The sequence below is a fragment of the Vombatus ursinus genome, unplaced genomic scaffold, assembly GCF_900497805.2.
Source record: "Vombatus ursinus unplaced genomic scaffold, bare-nosed wombat genome assembly UNPS02015089.1, whole genome shotgun sequence".
Lineage (NCBI taxonomy): Eukaryota > Metazoa > Chordata > Mammalia > Diprotodontia > Vombatidae > Vombatus > Vombatus ursinus.
This window is the reverse complement of record NW_020954867.1, coordinates 4934499-4952404: the sequence shown is the minus strand read 5'-3', so window position 1 is coordinate 4952404 and position 17906 is coordinate 4934499. Positions and strand designations below refer to the sequence as shown.

At 34.1% G+C, this 17906-nt stretch overlaps 1 protein-coding gene across 4 annotated transcripts in view; it reads left to right on the top strand.

The window, feature by feature from the left end:
- The window catches only part of DIAPH3 (diaphanous related formin 3), a 426288-nt gene that overhangs the window by 252680 nt on the left and 155702 nt on the right, over nucleotides 1-17906 (top strand). For all 4 annotated transcript variants that reach the window (XM_027846174.1, XM_027846175.1, XM_027846172.1 and 1 more), the window contains one exon: nucleotides 16389-16524. In XM_027846174.1, coding sequence (XP_027701975.1) covers nucleotides 16389-16524 — 136 coding nt within the window. The remainder of the gene's footprint in view (nucleotides 1-16388; nucleotides 16525-17906) is intronic.

Below are 17906 nucleotides of genomic sequence, written 5' to 3'. Positions count from 1 at the left end.
GTAATAGATTAGGTATAGGTGAGAGACAGTGAGGAGTTTCCAGCCAGTGGTACTGGGAGGATTGTGGTGCCCTGATGTTAATAGCCAAGATAACTATGTATTGAACTTTCAATGTATAGATGATAAAGAGCTAGAAATAAAGTAACTATTCGTAATAAAAATCAATACTTTTCCTAAAACTGACTGATTTATAACCAAGACATGGAGAAAATCTTAAAATTTCATTCCTGATACCTTCTAATGGTCTGAACAAATCTTATGTAAATATTTCTGTGGATCTTGATCACAATTTTAACTTTAATCATTAATCACTATTCAGCTTTTGTTCAGTGGGTCATCTATTTATTAATATTGGGGCAGGTTGGTAGCATAATGGATAGAGTGCCGGGCCTGGAGTCAGAAAGACTCATCTTTCTGAGTTCAGATTTGGCATTAGACACTTACTAGCTGTTTGAGGGCAAGTCATTTAACCCTCTTTGCCTCAGTTTCCTTATCTGTAAAATGAGCTGGAGAAGGAAATGGCAAACCACTTTATCTTTGCCAGGAAAACTCTAAATGAGATCACAAAGTGTCAGACGTGACTGAAACAACTGAACAGAACACTTACTAATATGCATCCAACTATTTATCTATATTTCTTTAAACAACTAATTTATGTATTTTTCAAATTTTTTTTCTTATTTCTTGATTTTTCTTCCCCCTTAGTGATAAATCACTTGATCTTAACCTGAATACCCTGAAGCAGTACAGTAACTCAGAAAGTGTTCTATTTTGGAAACTCTGTTGCAAGCTATAAAGCCCCAAGAGAGAGAATTTCTGAATCTTGTGATACATCTTATAAACAGCTGTTAAGTTTGACAGCAATGAACTTTGATCTTTTTTCTTTCCTACTCCAACTGGGAATTAGGATGCTCCTTTAAGTATAGCTAGTCTTATTGTCCTTATTTACAAGGGGATGAATATAGGAAATAGAATATCATCTGTTGCAAGCATCTAACAGGCCAGTTGCTTAACATCCTGAGGGATCAAAAGAGAATAAAGTACAATAAGTCTGAAGAGGAAGGTAGAGCACGACTAAAACGAGCTTTAAATGCCAAAGATTAGAATTTGTATTTAATTCTGAAGGCAAGTGAAAGCTCTTTGGAACTTCTTGAGCATGAGAGTGATGTGGTCAAACCTGTGTTTTGAGGCTTTAAATTTGGCAGTTATATGTGAGAGTGGGTGGAAAGGTAGATTGGCTAAGGAAAAATTGAGAAGAAAAAAATAAATTAGGGGGCTTTTGCAATATCCCGGGCAAGAAGCAATGACCTGAATTAGAGTGCTTATCTTGGATGGGCAGCATGATGAGTTTGTCCTTGTGTACTTTCTCTTAGCACTACTATTCTTCACTTGAAACTATAATCAGGGTAAATCATGATCTCAGAGCAAAACAAGTTACTCTTAATTGATTTCAGAACAAAAACATGATGGACCTTGTCACATTTGATTAGCGTAAGATCATAACTTCAGAGTTGGAAAAGTTCTCAGTGGCCATCTTGTCCAACCTTTCTTTTTATAGAAGAGGAATTAAGGCTTAAAGAGATTAATTGACTTGCCCAGTGTCATGCAGCTGGTAACAGCTGGTACTCATACCTAGGCCCTTTCCAAATCCAGAATCTTTTCCACTGTACCAAGCATGAGCGACAATGGCTAATAAACCTGAGTGTTAGCTCCATGATTAACTACGAGATACAAAAAGAACCAGAGTAAGATCCCAAAAACTGTTGAATGGACCCTCTCTGAAGGATCTGCAGAATGACATGGGGGGAAATGCTTAGCAAGAGAATAGGAGAAGGTGTGATCTATAACTGAAGAAGAATACCCATACTGGTGAACTCATGGATCTTTCAACATGTCAGAAAAGCCAGGGAAATAACTTCTCTTCCTTAGAAAAGAGTCAGGAGGCACTAAACATAATATACATAAATAACATCGCCAAAAAAAAAAAAATTTCAGTATCTTTTAACAGACATTAAACAAGTGGTCACTGATGTGGGAATCACTCGGTAATCTCTGTCCAATAAGAATACAGATCTGTCACAGCAAAGAACAAAATGAATACTAAGCTATCATAGATATTAATGAAAAAGGTAAGGCATTGCAGACAGGTGAAACAACTCCAGCCTAACCTATCTAAGCATGCTTATGGCTTCTTTTTGCTGCTCAGATAAAATGTAAACTCCTCTGTTTGCATTTTAAAGCCCTTCACAAATGTGCCTCACCTACCCTTTCTGCACTTGTTATATGTTGCATTTCTCCTTTACAATGCTGGCATTTTTGCTTTTCTTCATGTACCTGTGATATTCTCCCTCTGGTCTCTGTGCCTTTTACTGATCATCCCCTTTTGCCGGCAATATACTTTCTTCCTTACCTCTGCCTCAGAAACACTGAAGTATTTATTGATTGCTTGATTCAAAAAATGTCAAGAGACATTTTTGGGTACAAGTTTATCAAAAGCAACTAAAAAATTTATCCTGAGGTCATTTAAAGATAAAACTGGGGCAACCTCTTTTCATCCTTAAAAAAGGAAAATATATTTAAATTTTTTCATTAATCTTTAATTGATTTTAATATTAAAATATCTTTAATAATATTTATAACGAACTCTTTGCTCTGTCAATGAAAATAGACCCTCCCCCTCATTTTTAGACTTTTAACATCATAGCACTGCCTTTAAAAGTATACATGCTGCATGAGAAAACTAAAAGTATCACTAAAGAAAACGGAGTACACCAAGTAAACACACAGGACATTTGGCTAGAGGTGGGAGGCACAATTGTGAGAGCATTCAGGGATTGATTTTCAAACTATCTTTAAGAGCAGAGGAATGCAAGCATTTGGAGGAAACAAAACCTTTGTTATTTCTAAAAGAAAAATAGAATGATAAGGCAATAGTCCTGTCTATACAAAATTTTTATAGAAGCACTCAATACATATGTCAAGGCTATTCTTTTTTAATATATGTATTATTTATTATTATTTATAATTATTTAATATATGTATTATTTATTTAACTCCACCAACAGTTCATTAGTATACCTATTTTCCCTCATCCCTTCAAGCATTTGTCATTGTGTGACAAATGTGTGTGAGGTGGTACTCAAGAGTTGTTTTAATTTGCCTTTCTCTTATCTATAATGATTTAGAGCATTTTTTCATATGACTATAGATAGCTTTGATTTCTTTTAAAAGCTGTCTTTTCATATCTCTTGACAATTTATCAGTTAGGGAATGGCTCTTGTTTTTATCAATTTGTCTCAGTTCCCTATATATTTGAGAAATGAGATTTTTATCAGAGAAACTTGTGAATTTTTTGATATTCATTGTCTATAGTATATTTTATCAAAATATATTTTCCCTGATCATCTCTTTTAATTAGATCTATTTTTGCCTTTGCTTTGTCCGAAATCATGATTTTTATCTCTGCTTTTTTTACTTCAGCTGAAGCATAATAGATTCTGATCCATCTTCTTATTTTAACTCTGTGTGTATGTCTTTCTGTTTCAAGTATGGGTCTTGTTAACAGCAAGATTGTGGGATTTTGTTTTCTAATCTATTCTGCTATCCATTTCTGTTTTATAGGTGAGCTCATCCTATTTATATTCACTGTTATGATTACTGTATATTGACTTCCATCTTATTTTTTCTGTTTATTATTCTTTCTCTCTTTTTATCCTGTCCCTCCTCAAAAAATCTGTTTTGCTTCTGACCAGTGCCTCCCTTAATCTACCTTCCCTTTAGTCATCATTCCCAACCCCATTTATCTAATCTCCTTCCCCTCCTATTTCTATACTCAACTAAATGAGTGAGTGAATGTGTGTGTGTGTGTGTATTCTCTCTTTGAACCAATTCTGATGAGAGTGAGTTTCAAGCATTACTCCCCACCTCCCAATTTTACCCTGCATTGTAAAAGTTGTTCTGACCTGCCTCTTTTATGTGAGATAATTTTCCCCATTCTAATTCTCCCTTCCCCTTTCTCCTTGAAATGTGAGCTCTGGAATTTAAGTATCATATTGGGAGTTTTTTTCATTTTGGGATCTAAGGAGGTGATCAGTCAATTCTTTCAATTTCTATCTTGCCCTCTGGATCTAAGATATCAGGGTATTCTTCCTTTATAATTTCTTGAATTATGATGTCTAGGCTCTTTTTTTGATCATGGCTTTTAGGTAGTTCAGCAATTCTTAAATTATCTCTCCTTGATCCATTTTCCAGGTCAGTTGTTTTTCCAATACAATATTCCACGTTTTCTTCTATTTTTTTCATTCTTTTGATTTTGTTTTGCAATTTCTTGATATCTCATTGAGTCATTAGCTTCCACTTGTTCAATTCTTGTTTTTAAGAAATGATTTTTTTCAGTGAACTTTTGTTCTTTTCCATTTGGCCTATTCCTTAAGAAGTTTTTCTCTTCAGTTAATTTTTGTGCGTCTTTTACCATTAGGCCAAATGTGTTTTTTTAAGTGTTCTTTCACAAGCTTTTAATTATCTTTTTATTATTATCTTGCATCACTCGCATTTCTGTTCCCAGTTTTTCCTCTACCACTCTTTTTCTTTAACTCTTCCAGGAATTCTTGTTGGACTTGTATCCATTTATCATTTTATTCTTTGAGACTTTAATTGTAGAGATTTACACATTGTTGTCTTCTTCTGAGTTTGTGTCTAGATTTTTCCATGCCACTATAGTAGCGTTTGATGATCAAGTTCTTTTTTTTTGTTGTTGTTTCCTCATCTTTAAATTGTGAGACTATAAAGATGTATTCTTCTAAAGAACATAATTTTTGAAAGACTGTTTGGTTGCCTTATCAAACCACTATCAAGAATAGCCTTGCTTTGAGGCAGCTAGGTAGCACAGTGGATAGAACACCGGCCCTAGAATCAGGAGGACCTGAGTTCAAATCCGGCCTTAAACACTTGACACTTACTAGCTGTGTGACCCTGGGTAAGTCACTTAACCCCTTTGCCTAGGCCCGCCACCAAAAAAAAAAGAATAGCCTTGTTTCTTGGGATAGAGCAAATATGGCAGATTAGAAGCATAAAACCAGCCAGAGTCTTCCAACAGTCCTCTCCAAAAAATTTTAAAATAACATGTCAAATTTAATTTTAGAGTGTCAGAGCCAACAAAGGGTCAGGGTAAAACATTTTTCCAGCCTAACGCAACGTAGGAAGTTGGCAGGAGAGGTCTGTGACATGGAATGTTATTTTTTAAAGTTTTTTTTAAGTTATTTTGTTAAGTTTTTAATGACTTCCAAGCTTTTTTCTGAAACAAATTCTCATATATTTAACACTATTTTTCTAACCGTATTGCATGACTATGAGTTGTGGAAAGATATGATTTCTATACAATTTTAGTAGATTGTCACCCCAGGGGTAAAAGAAGAGAAGATGTGTGGTATGTGTGAGTAGGATATATAACTTCACCAGTGAAAAATTACAGAGAAGCAGGATTTCAGAGTGATGTATGGCAAGAAGAGATAGGCCAGTCATTTAGGAAGACTGTGGGATTTCCCACAGTTTATCAAAAGATCTAGAGGCAAACTTTAAGCACTGTGGATTTAGCATTTGTGGAGAATTTACCAGAGTATGTGGAAAAGAAATCCAGTATCACAAGCCAAAAATGAATTGGACTCTAATTCTGTTGAAAGTCAGACTACAATTAATGGGATCCCAGATCCAGTAGAATATTTTTTAAATCTATATCAGAATTCATCTCATGATTAAGAAGAATTTAGAATTAAAACTGATCAGTTCTACTCTACGTACTTTCTCTGATTTCTTAATATCTGTGGCAGCTGATGATACAGCTTAGGTGACAGTAGATGCCCAAATCCACAGTACTGGATAATTTCAGTTTGCAGCTTTGAAAATTAATTTTATTCTGATCTGCCTTCTTAATCTTTTCTCTTCAGGGCTTTCAGCAATAAAATGCACTTAGATTAGTTCATTTAATTTTTTCCTTTATAATAAGATTTACCATCACTGGGCTGTATTCACCAGGATAATAAATAGTCTTTGACTGATAGATTCCATACAATTAAATAAGTGGTAATTTTTTTTCTTCTATGCTTTAAGAATATGGTTGGTATAGTAGATTAATATAGTAGAAGGCAAAGCCTGGATTATCTTAATGTACAGTGGGAACAGCTACAGTGGATTACTAATGAGGGAAGAAAAATCAAATAAGTAACTAATGTGTAATAAGGCAACTAACCAAGGTAACACAAAATTAGAAACCAGTAACCTAAGCTAAAATATATTTAACCTTTTATGGCACTTTATGTAGTTTTAAACAGTATTTTATTATATCTGTAATTTTCATATATATGTGTATTGTGTGTAAATAAAAATTTCATTCTGTAAATAACATTGCAATAGTTGAGGTAGGCAGCTAGATGGCAGAGTCAATAGAGTGTAGGTGCTGAAGCCAGGAAGACCTTAGTTCAAATCTAATCTCAGACACTTCCTAGCTGCGTGATGCTGGACAACTTACTTAACCCTTTTTGCCTCAATTTCTAGCTGGAGAAGTTAATGGGCAAACTACTCCAGTATCTTTGCCAAGAAGTCTCCCTGCCTTTTCCCTAAAAAGGCGTCACCGAGAGTCAGATACAACTGAAAATGACTAAACAACAGAATTAAGATAAAGTTTAAAATATTGAACAGATTTATTCATAACATTTTGGAACCCTAGTTGATGCTTCTTCCAGAAAAATAATTGTCAGTAGTTTGAATCAAAGTTACTTCTAATCTCATACTTATCCAAAGTCCTAATATTTATGGCTGCCATCTTGTCAGTAGTTAAAATAATTGGGAAATAGGCAATTTAAGGCACCTAAGTGATAGCACTTCCCTACCAGGGTTGTTTTGAGGATAAAATGAGATATTTTTGAAGTGCTTGGCAAGCCTTATAACACCATGTAAGTTCTGGCTATCATTATTAGTAGCCATAATAATGATAATAAGCATAATGATGATCATCATGATGATAATTCATCTACATAGGTAGTTGATTCAGAGACTAAAAGAATTTAATATTTTTGTTTCATTTTGAGAAAGTAGGAGGTTTTTTAAATACTGTTTTGAATTGTCATCAGTCTTCAGTACAGCTACTGATTTTTTTTAAAAATTAATTTATGTAAGTTGAACAGTAGTTAGAAATAGTCCATTGATCTGAAAATACATTTAGTAACCCGAAGCAGGAGATGTATACAAACAATACAAACTATTAGTTATTCAGGGTCGGTTGTTTATTCCCTGAAGGTCTAATAAGTAATTCCATTTTTTTGTTCCATCTCTGTCTAGATTGCAGCTAAAAATCAACTTGAAACTGAAGCAATTTAGTTATTACCACCTGCACATCTTCAGGGACATTATATTCTTATATATCAGAGGATGGTTTCCATCATATTTAAGAAATTCTGGCATTAGGAGCATGAGAAATATGAATTTGTGTTATTTTAAGATGATGAACTGTTGCAGAAATGTTGTTTGTGCTTCTGCATACTGTATTATAAAATGTCTGATCTCTTCTAGATATGATTACTTCTATAAGAGTTAGGGACCAGAGAAAAAGCAATTCATTTTGTCAAAATGCAATTTAACTGGTTTTTTGAATATCTTTTTAAATACTCCCTAGTTATATGCATGCAGTAATTATCATGAGATGATAAGTAAGGCTCATTTGTAATTTTTATCAAATAAAACATAGCCCTCTATCCATTTAAGTGAAAACATTTTAAATTTATCACCATGTTTTGAATGAAAATTCCGACACTTCATTCACTAAATCTGTTGGCATCTGTCTTTAAAGGGAAGCTATCCTTTGATGCTAGTGACATATAATTGTTGTCTACAAAAGCCATATTTTCTCTTATATTTCAAACTATACATGTAGGATTTAAAAAAAAATCTTTTGACATCTTGAATAACCAATCCTCTCAGTGCTTTAGGTAGTTCTCTAAGGTGTAAGGTGCAATGAATATGCTGACCTTCATTGATAAACAAACTTTCCTCACTTAGCAATTCTCGATATCAGTGAAATCTAAGTTCTATCTCAGTGTCTATCTCTGTTCTATCCAAATATGGTAATAGATACATTCTCTGAAAAGGTATCATTATAAGTTAGTTATAAGATGGAACACTACAGTTTTCTAGTTTCCTAGGCACTACCATTTTCCAGTCCAATCTAACAAGCATTCATATTTTTTAAAATAAAGTTTAATTGATTTTGTTTTTATTTCACCAGCATTTCCCAAGGTATTCCTTTTCCCTCTGCTGCTCAGACAGTCTTATAATAAAGAATAAAAAGGGGGGGGCAGTTCAGCAAAATTAACCAACACTTTGAAAATGTCTAAGATTATGTGTAGTTTTACATACTTAAAATCTCTTCTATATGTACAAAGAAAAAGAAAAATTGTCTTCTTATATTTTTACTTTGGCCAACCTTGGTCATTATAGTTCAATAACATTAAGTTTTGATTACTTTTATTGTTTTTATTCTTTCCATTTAAATTCTGCCTATTCTTTAAATACCTACTGAGTGCAAATTGCTGTTAGGGACTTGGGATACAAAGGCAAGGAAAAACAATCCCTACTTTTGAGGAGCTGACATTCTACTACAGATAACATCAGTCATTTCTACCATTTTCTAAGAAGTCAAAAAGGTCTTTCATGAAATAAGCATTAGACTTTTCAGTACTTTCTGATAATATAATCATTGCCTGTCACAAGGGATTTGAGGGGAGAATATTTTTGTAAATAAAGGTGATGTAAAAGCAAAAGATATCAACAAAAATAAGATTTATAAGTTCCTCAGCTAGAAAGAAAATTCCTACCAGGGACATTCCAGTCATGTTCAGAGTCTGAACATGGGCTTGGTCTGTCAAGCACTGTGCTGGACACTGGGGATTCAGAGACAAAAATGAAATATTTCTTGCCTGCCCTAAGGATCTTACATTTTATTTGAAAAAGCAATACATATTCATAAGTAAATTTAAAAATAAGATTATTTAAAATTGGGAGCTGAGGCAACCAGCAGCAGACAAAATCAAGAAAGTCCTCTTTTAGAAGCTTACACTTGTGCTGAGCTTTGAGGAAGCTAGGGATTGTAACATTTAGAGGTGAGGAGAGAGTGAATTCCATATTTGGAGATAAATAATGGAATGTTGTGAGTGAGAAACAGAAAAAAAGGCAAATTTATCCAGATCACAGTATGTGTGAGTGAAATGAAGTGCAAGAAGTCTAGAAAGGTAGCCAGAAGCCAGAATATAATGAGTTTTAAATGCCAGACAGAGTCGTTTATATTTTCTCTTAAAGGAAATAGAGAGCCACTGCAATTTTTTGAGAAGGGGAGTGACATGGGAAAAACACAGAAGACACAAAGCTAGGAGGCATATCTAGCAAATCACTTACTTGCCAATGTATAGCCTTTTGAAATACTAGAAAATTTTCCATTCATTTGTTGATCTCGTGTAAGGAAAGGGAGTTATAAGATGGAAAGAAAAGGGAGGGACCAAAAATATCTCCACAGGCTAAAATTTAAGCTCTTTGAAGGAAGAAAATGTTTGTTGTTGTTGCATCCCCAGTACCCCCCCAGTGCCAGGCATATAATCAGCTCTTAATAAATATTTATATCATTTGCTACTCCTCTGTCTCTACTCTCCATACTTTCTAATTCCCTGTTCCTTATACTTGGAATGCTGTCCCTTCTCACCCCTACCTCTTGTCTTCCTTGCCTTCCTTCAAAACTTAGTTCAAATCCCACTTTCTCAAGAGACTGTTCCCCTTCTCTCCCTCCTTCTTGTGCCCCCTTACCCACTTCACGCCTACCCTCAATGTCTTATGCTGTACATATCTTATATGTCCCTAGTTATTTACATGTTGGGGAGAAAACTTTTTTTTCATTTCTTTATATCCTCTGTACTTATCACTATGTCTGGAACGTAATAGGTCCTTAATAAACAGTGATTGAATAGAATATTTTGCCATATCTAATAAGATGAAATTCAGTAGGAATAAATGGAAAGCTTTATAGCTGGGATTTAAAAAATCTTTTTCACAAGTAAATAATGGGGAAAACTTAGTTTCATAACAATTTTCCTGAAAATATTCTGTGGACTTTCATAAACTACATTCTAAATATGAGGTGACAATATGTTATGGAAGCCAAAAACAATAATAAGATCTAAGAGATTCATAATTTCCAGTCACAAAGAAGTGATATTGTTGCTTTAATATGCCCTTGTCAGACTACCTCTGGACCTATGCTCAGTACTGGCCAAGTCTTAGAAAAGGTATTGATAATCTTGAGTGTGTCAGTTGAGTGAGTATCATTTGAAAGAACTAGAGTTGTTTTACCCAGAGATGAAAAAAGTAAGGTAGGGAGCATAATAGTGGTCTTCAAGTACTTGAAAAATGTCACATAAGAGAGAAATTAATCTTTTCCAGTTTGGCACAGGAGCAGAGATATAGGAGCAATGGGAATTTGCCAAAAGGCCAAGTTAGACAGCTCAATATACGGAAAGTCATCCTAGTAATTGGACTTATCCGAAAGTTAAATGGGCTGCCTTGGGAAATAGCAACTTCTCTTTCACTGGAGATCTCCAGGCAAAGACAGGATGAGTATTTGTTATATATGTTGTGGAGGAGGTTCTTTGGGGGATATAGATTGGACAAGATGGGACCACCGAATATCTTTGATTTGTCACTTAGTAGAGAAGGAAATCAATAAGACCTCTACTCTGTATTGAACAATTATACAAAAATTTTAATGTGGACAAGTTTAGCTGCTCTGATAGGATGATCTAGAGACCTTTCCATAATGGTATTACTGGTTGTTTCAGAATTGATTCTCTACTTTTTCTGAGCTGAGACAAGTTAGGTAAAACAGTTTTATTCAACTCTTTACCTATGTCCTTTAGGATAATTAAAGATCACTTACTTGCCAATGTATAGCCTTTTGATATACTAGAAAATTTTCCATTCATTTGTTGATCTCGTGTAAGAAAAGAGAGGGACTGTGTACTGCTGTTTATATTCCTGAAGTCAAAACCCCAAAAGGTGTCTACAGTTTTGAAACATGCTGCATTGCTGTGCAGTTAAAATTAGTTCTGAAGACTTTTCAAAAAAAGGCCGTATATCTGCTTTTGTGAGAGATGATCTACAATAAACAGCCAAACAATCTGTGTTGGCAACATAATGCTAAAGGGAATCAGTGAAAGTACAATATTTCAGTGGACTAAGTAGAAAAACAAATCAAGGATGTGATGTCTAAGTAATCAGTACCTTATATCTAATTATCTATATGTTTGACTTATAGTTAAATTTGTTCCTTAGTTCATAATTTAACATTACGGGGAGAGAGGGGAAAGGTTAGCTAAGTGCTCATTCTATATAGCATAATGTAGAAGTTTTTAATGTAGCTTTCTATCCATTTAGTTACAAGTCCATATATTACAAAATTATGTGCGATCAAAGAAAATACAAATTAGTTCTTGAATTATTGTATTAATTCCTAACATCTCTTGTTATGCTACACACTGTATCTTTTCATTGTTATTCTTCTTGAGGTTATAACATGAGAGAAAATGATTATTAAACTAGGTGTGATTTTTAAAAGCTAAAAATCAATACTTAATTTTTCATAAAGCAAAATTGCTTCAGGGACTTTAGACCATATTCCTAAATGTAAATATTATTTTGATAGAAAATAATTTTGCCTTTTTATTGTCCGATGAATATCGTCCAAAAGAATATGAAAGAGGTACCAATGATATCTGGAAAATGTAGATATAAAGCTTATGTTACAATGAATCTGTATTTATTAGAGAGAATATTTGACAATTTAGACTCATTTCTAATAGAAGATTTCGACTTTTATCCTTGACAATGTGAAAATAAGCTATGATCCATTATAATAAGCTTTTCTTGTTTCGGTAGACCTTGAACCTTCCACATACACACCTGTTTCTATGTTTTAACTCATGTTTCATTTACCTGAAATTCCCAGCCCTCTTTGCTTATCTAAATTCTGTTTTCCTTTAAACCTCTTGTCAAATCCCACTGCTATGAGTCTTAGCTCTAAATGATCTCAAATCTGTTTCCACTTTACCATCTACCCTGGTCACTTGTTCTATTGCACAGAATCAGTGAAATGACATCATCATATCATTCCCCTGTGTGTGTGTACCTCAAGATATTCCATACTGGGCTTTCTTCTGTTCTCTTATTTTATACTCTTTTTTTATTATGGGTTTTTTTTATTAATTCATTTTGACATTCACTTTTGTAAGATTTTGAGTTCTAAAATTTTCCCCCTCCCTCCCCTCTTCTGTCCCCAAGACAGCATGCAATCTGATATAGGCTATACATGTACAATTGTGTTTAACATATTTCCACGTTAGTCATGTTGTGACTACAGAACAAAATAACCAAAAAGAAAAATCCACTAGAAAAAAAAAGGGGGGGTGGGGGGATGAATAATATGCTTTGATCTGCATTCAGACTCCATAGTTCTTTCTCTGGATGTGGATAGCATTTTCCATCATGAATCTTTTGGAATTGTCTTGGATCATTGCATTCCTGAGAAGAGCTAAGTCTATCAAAGTTGGTCATGGCACAATGTTGCTGTTACTGTGTACTCAGCATCAGTTCATGCAAGTCTTTCTAGTTTTTTCTGAAATCTGCCTGCTCATTATTTCTTATGGAACAATAGTATTCCATTACATTCACATACCACAATTTGTGCATCCATTCCCCAATTGATGGGCATTCCCTCAGTTTCCAGTTCTTGGCCACCACAAAAAGAGCTGCTATAAATATTTTTGTACATGTGCGCCCTTTTCCCTTTTTTATGATCTCTTTGGAATACAGACCTAGAAGTAGTATTGCTGGATCAAAAGGTATGCACAGTTTTAAAGCCCTTTGGATATAGTTCCAAATCGCTTTCCAGAATGGTTGGATCAGTTCACAACTCCACTGACAATGCATTAGTATTCCAATTTTCCCACATCTTTTCCAACATTTATCATTTTCCTGTTTTGTCATCTGATGGGTGTGATATAGTACCTCAGAGTTGTTTTAATTTGCATTTCTCTAATCAGTATTGAGTTAGAGCATTTTTGTATATGACTATAGATAGCTTTAATTTCTTCATCTGAAAACTGCCCGTTCATATCTTTTGACCATTTATTAATTGGGGAATGACTTGTATTCTTATAAATTTGACTTAGAAATGTGGCCTTTATCAAGAGACATTGGCTATAAAAATTATTGCTTCCCTTATAATCTTGGTTGCATTGGCTTTGTGCAAAAATTTTTTAATTTAATATAATCAAAATTATCCATTTTGCATTTCATGATGTTCTCTATCTCTTGTTTGGTCATAAATTTTTCACTTCTCCATAGATCTGACAGGTAAACTATTCCTTGCTCTCCTAATTTGTTTATGGTATCAACCTTTATGTCTAAATTATGTACTCATTTTGACCTTATCTTGGTATAGGGTATAGAATGTTCATCTGTACATAGTTTCTGCCATACTGTTTTCCAGTTTTTCCAGTAAAATAGTGGGTTCCTATCCCAGAAGCTGGAATCTTTGGGTTTATCACACAGTAGATTACGATAGTCTTTAACTACTGTGTCTTGTGTACCTAATCTATTCCACTGATCTACCACTCTATTTCTTAGGTAGTACCAAGTAGTTTAGATGATTGCTGCTTTATAATACAATTTTAGATCTGGTACAGCTAGGCCACCTTCCCTTGCATTTCTTTTCATTAATTCCCTTGATGTTCTTGACCTTTTGTTCTTCCAGATGAATTTTATTATTTTTTCTAGCTCTATAAAATGATTTTTGGTAGTTTGGTTGGTATGGCACTGAATATCTTACTTTACACTCTCAACAAACTCATAAGCTCCTATGGGTTTAATTATCATCTCTATGCACATGACTTATAGATCTATATTCAATCTTAGTCTCTCTCTGAACCTGTGATGCCACATCACACCAGCCACCTATTGGACATTACAAACTTGGTGTCCTGGAGTCATCTCCAATTAAACATGTCTAAAATAGAACTTGTCTTTTTTTCCCTCAAACCTTCCTCTCTGTCGAACTTATTTCTCTCAAGGGCACTATCATTCTTCCAATCTCTCAGGTTTGTAAATTCTGTGTTATCCTCAATTTCTTTCTGTCAGTTCATCTATCTGATCAATTGCCCGTTCTTGCTGTTTCTACTTCTACAACAGCTCTCCCATCAGGCTCTTTATCTCTCCTCATACACTCACCTCCTTAATCAGGTTGTCATTACCTTCTGCCTTGACTGTTGTAGTCACCTTTAATTGGTCTCCCTGTTTCAAGTCTCTGTACTTTTTAATCCACCCTTCACATAGTTGGCAAAGTGAGTTGTGAACATGTTAACTTCTTTACTCCATAAATCCCAGCAGCCCCCTAATTCATTTGTTAGACTTTTAAAGCTCTACACAACCTGGATCCTTCCTATCTTTCCAACTTTACTGCATAGTGAATACCTTACAATCCAGCCAGATTCTTCTGTCTTCCTCACAGATGTTATTTCGTCTCCATGCCTTTGCACTGGACATTTTCTTTGACTAAATACACTCCCTTTTCACCTCCACTTCATAGAATCCCTTACTTCCTGCAAGTATCACTTTCTTCATGAAGCCTTTCTGGATCTTCCCAACCATCCATGTCCTTCCTTTTTAACTACTTTGGATTTATTTTGTATAAATTTATAAATGGACATTTTGTCTCCACTGGTAGAATGTAAGCACCTTAGGAACAGAAGTTATTTCACTTTTGTCTTTATATATCTAGCACCTAACTCAGTCATTGGTACATAGTAGGTGCTTAATAAATGCTAGTTACCTGATTGATGACCTAAACATTATTTACTGTTTGCATGCCAAACAGTTGACTAAAGGATCATTTGGTCTTCCCAGGTGAACACACATATTCTCTCCACCTTCTCTTGTCTTCCCATGTAGGAGGGGAAAGGACGGCAGATAATCTCAGATAGAAAATATATTTCACTATAATAAAAGGTTAACTCCTGTAAACAAATTATGCTTCCAAATAAGATGGTCCCCACAAAATTTCAACTCTATTTACATGTACTTAAATTGACAAATGCTATGGATATTTATAGGTCTTCTTGCTTCTAACTCCACACCATCTCTTGCATCCATCCCCTTTTTTCCACTTACAAGGCTTGTACCCTAGTTCAGTCCCTAATCACATTTCTTCTGGATTATTGCAATTACTCTCTAGCTAGTCTTTCTACATACATTTTCTCTCCATAAAGTCTGTCCTCCATACTGTTGCTAAATTATAATTCCTAAGACACAGACCTGGTAAGTGGCAGCCTATTATCCCTATTAGAAATAGAAACTCATTATACTTTATAACTATTTTGCCTTTAAAACTATTTAGTTAGGGTCCAGACGAGCTTCTCAGTCTCATTTCACACTACTATCCTTCATATATTCTGCATTATAGGCCAAGTGGCCTCCTAGCTGTTTTCCATGCATGACTTTCCACCTTCTGTATGGATGCCTTTGCCCAGACTGGCCCTGGTGTTTGGAATGCTCTGCCACCTAACCTTTAGCTTTTGTGATCCCTTTTCTCTTCACAGCTTGCTCAAGGGCCTCATTCTATATGAAACCTTTCCTGACTTTCCTTGTTAATGAATGCCACCCTCATTACTCAAATTACTTTTTATTATCTGTGAACATATTTTTCTCTAGTAGAAATATAAACTCTGTGAAGGCAAGGGCTGTATTATTAGCACCTAGCACAGGACATAAAAAATTCATTTTAAGGGCTTATTGAATCAGTTCATATTAAAGTAATTTTGTCTTGCTTGGATTAAGGTGGTAGCAGTAGTAGGAATAAAATGATCCAGGTAATAGATATTCTAAACAGTGACTAGGTACATAAGAAAATATTAACCATGTGTGTACATGATTTTAATCACTTGTCATTTAAATATACAAAGTTTTGTTTTCTCCCCTTTTTAATGGATACAATTAAAGAATAAGTGCTTTTAAATGCTATCCAGATGTACATAGGAAAAATAGTCCTAAGATTAAACCACATTTTCTATGGGTACTGTTTTGAGAATAAAATACAATAAACATTCTTGAAAATATTTATTATCCTTCTAATTTTTTGTGGATTTTGTTTTTGTCTTTGTATCCCCAGTGCTTAGCACAGCATCTGATACTGCATAGTAGGTGCTTGACAAACACAAGTTAAATAGATGAATGAATGAATTTAATATTTTGCCTTTTTCAGGCAATATTCAACCTTGATAATATTTTAAATCATTTCTTTATAGCAAGCAATGAAGGAGAACACCAAACGAAGAGAAGCTGAGGAAAAAGAGAAACGTGCCAGGATAGACAAGGAAATAGCAGAAAGAGAAAAAGCAGAACGTCAACAAAAAAAGAAACGCTTGATAGAAATGAAAACGGGTGAGTGCTATTGAGTATTTCTTTTTACACAAAACAAGTAAACTGATTGTTTGCCATATTTTAATGTGATAGATGAAAAAATAAAATAATGAATATTTATGCTTGAACTCTATAGCAATTCTAATCTCACTATTTTATTTCTTGGTAAACAACATGGTAGAATGCCATACTTGGAGTCAGACAATTTATCTCTGAAACTAGCTATATGTTGTTGTGAAAGTCCCTTAACCTTTCTGAGCCTCACTTTGCCAATTTCCTCATCTATAAAACAGTAGCAAAATATAGCACCTTGCTTATATTGTTGTTGAGGGAATGAAGTATGATAATTGTATAAAAATGCTTTGAAAACCTTGATGTTCTATATAAACAATGATGATTATTGTTATTCATATTAGCAAGTTACTGAGTTTGGCATATGTTAGATTGTACTCCATACTGTCCATATATTCACTTTCCATTTCCATTTCCATTTCCATTCCATTCACTTCTATGAAATAGAAGCTTCTATAAAACCTTTAATAAGCCATGATTAATTACTTATCTTAACTAAGAAGAAATTAGATAAATGTTATTATAGAAAAATTTACTTTCCAAAGTTCAGATTTCATTAACTTAAAATTTAAGTTAATTAAAGAAATTATAGTAATAGGTTCCCACCTCTCTTATTTCCTTTCTTCTCAAATTTTCAAAAACAAGTCTCATTCTGACTCTTCCATCTTTTGTTCCTGAGGATTGGACAGGGTCCTAATGAGAGTCTATCAGCATCACTGTTGAAATGGTATACTTTATAAATCAGAACTGCAAATTCATCTAGGTCTCTCTAGAGGTAAATTAAGACACCTACTTTCCAGGAATTCAATTTAGAAGACATATTTTAGGATGAGTAAAGCAAACTGAGTAGCTAAGTATATATATAAAACACTGTTTCTCCCAATGAAGGAAAATCATGCAAGCTTAAATACTTGTTTATTGTAAGTGCCTCTCTGCCCCCTCAGGGAATAGTCATAGGCATTACCTTTAGCCTAAATACAGGTGTCAGTCTTATTTCACTGTATCTGGAGATCAGAGAAATTTAGCTTCAACTTCTAAGGCTCACAGTTTGGAAATAAATTTTAAAATAAATTATCACTATAGGATTTACATAATTTTCTTGGATCCTGCCTTTGAAGTTTGACTCATTTGATTTCAGATGAACACTGAACTAAAAACTTGACTCATATTTCATTAGATTGTTTAATCATACTTGACATTCAAAGTAAACTTAAGCAGCAGTCTCTTCAGATCAAAATATGTGGAATTAATGATGATTTGTACAAAAGACTAGGTATATTTATTTTATTAAATTCTATGGGGCAGGATAGAATACATTTGAAGTCTAAAAA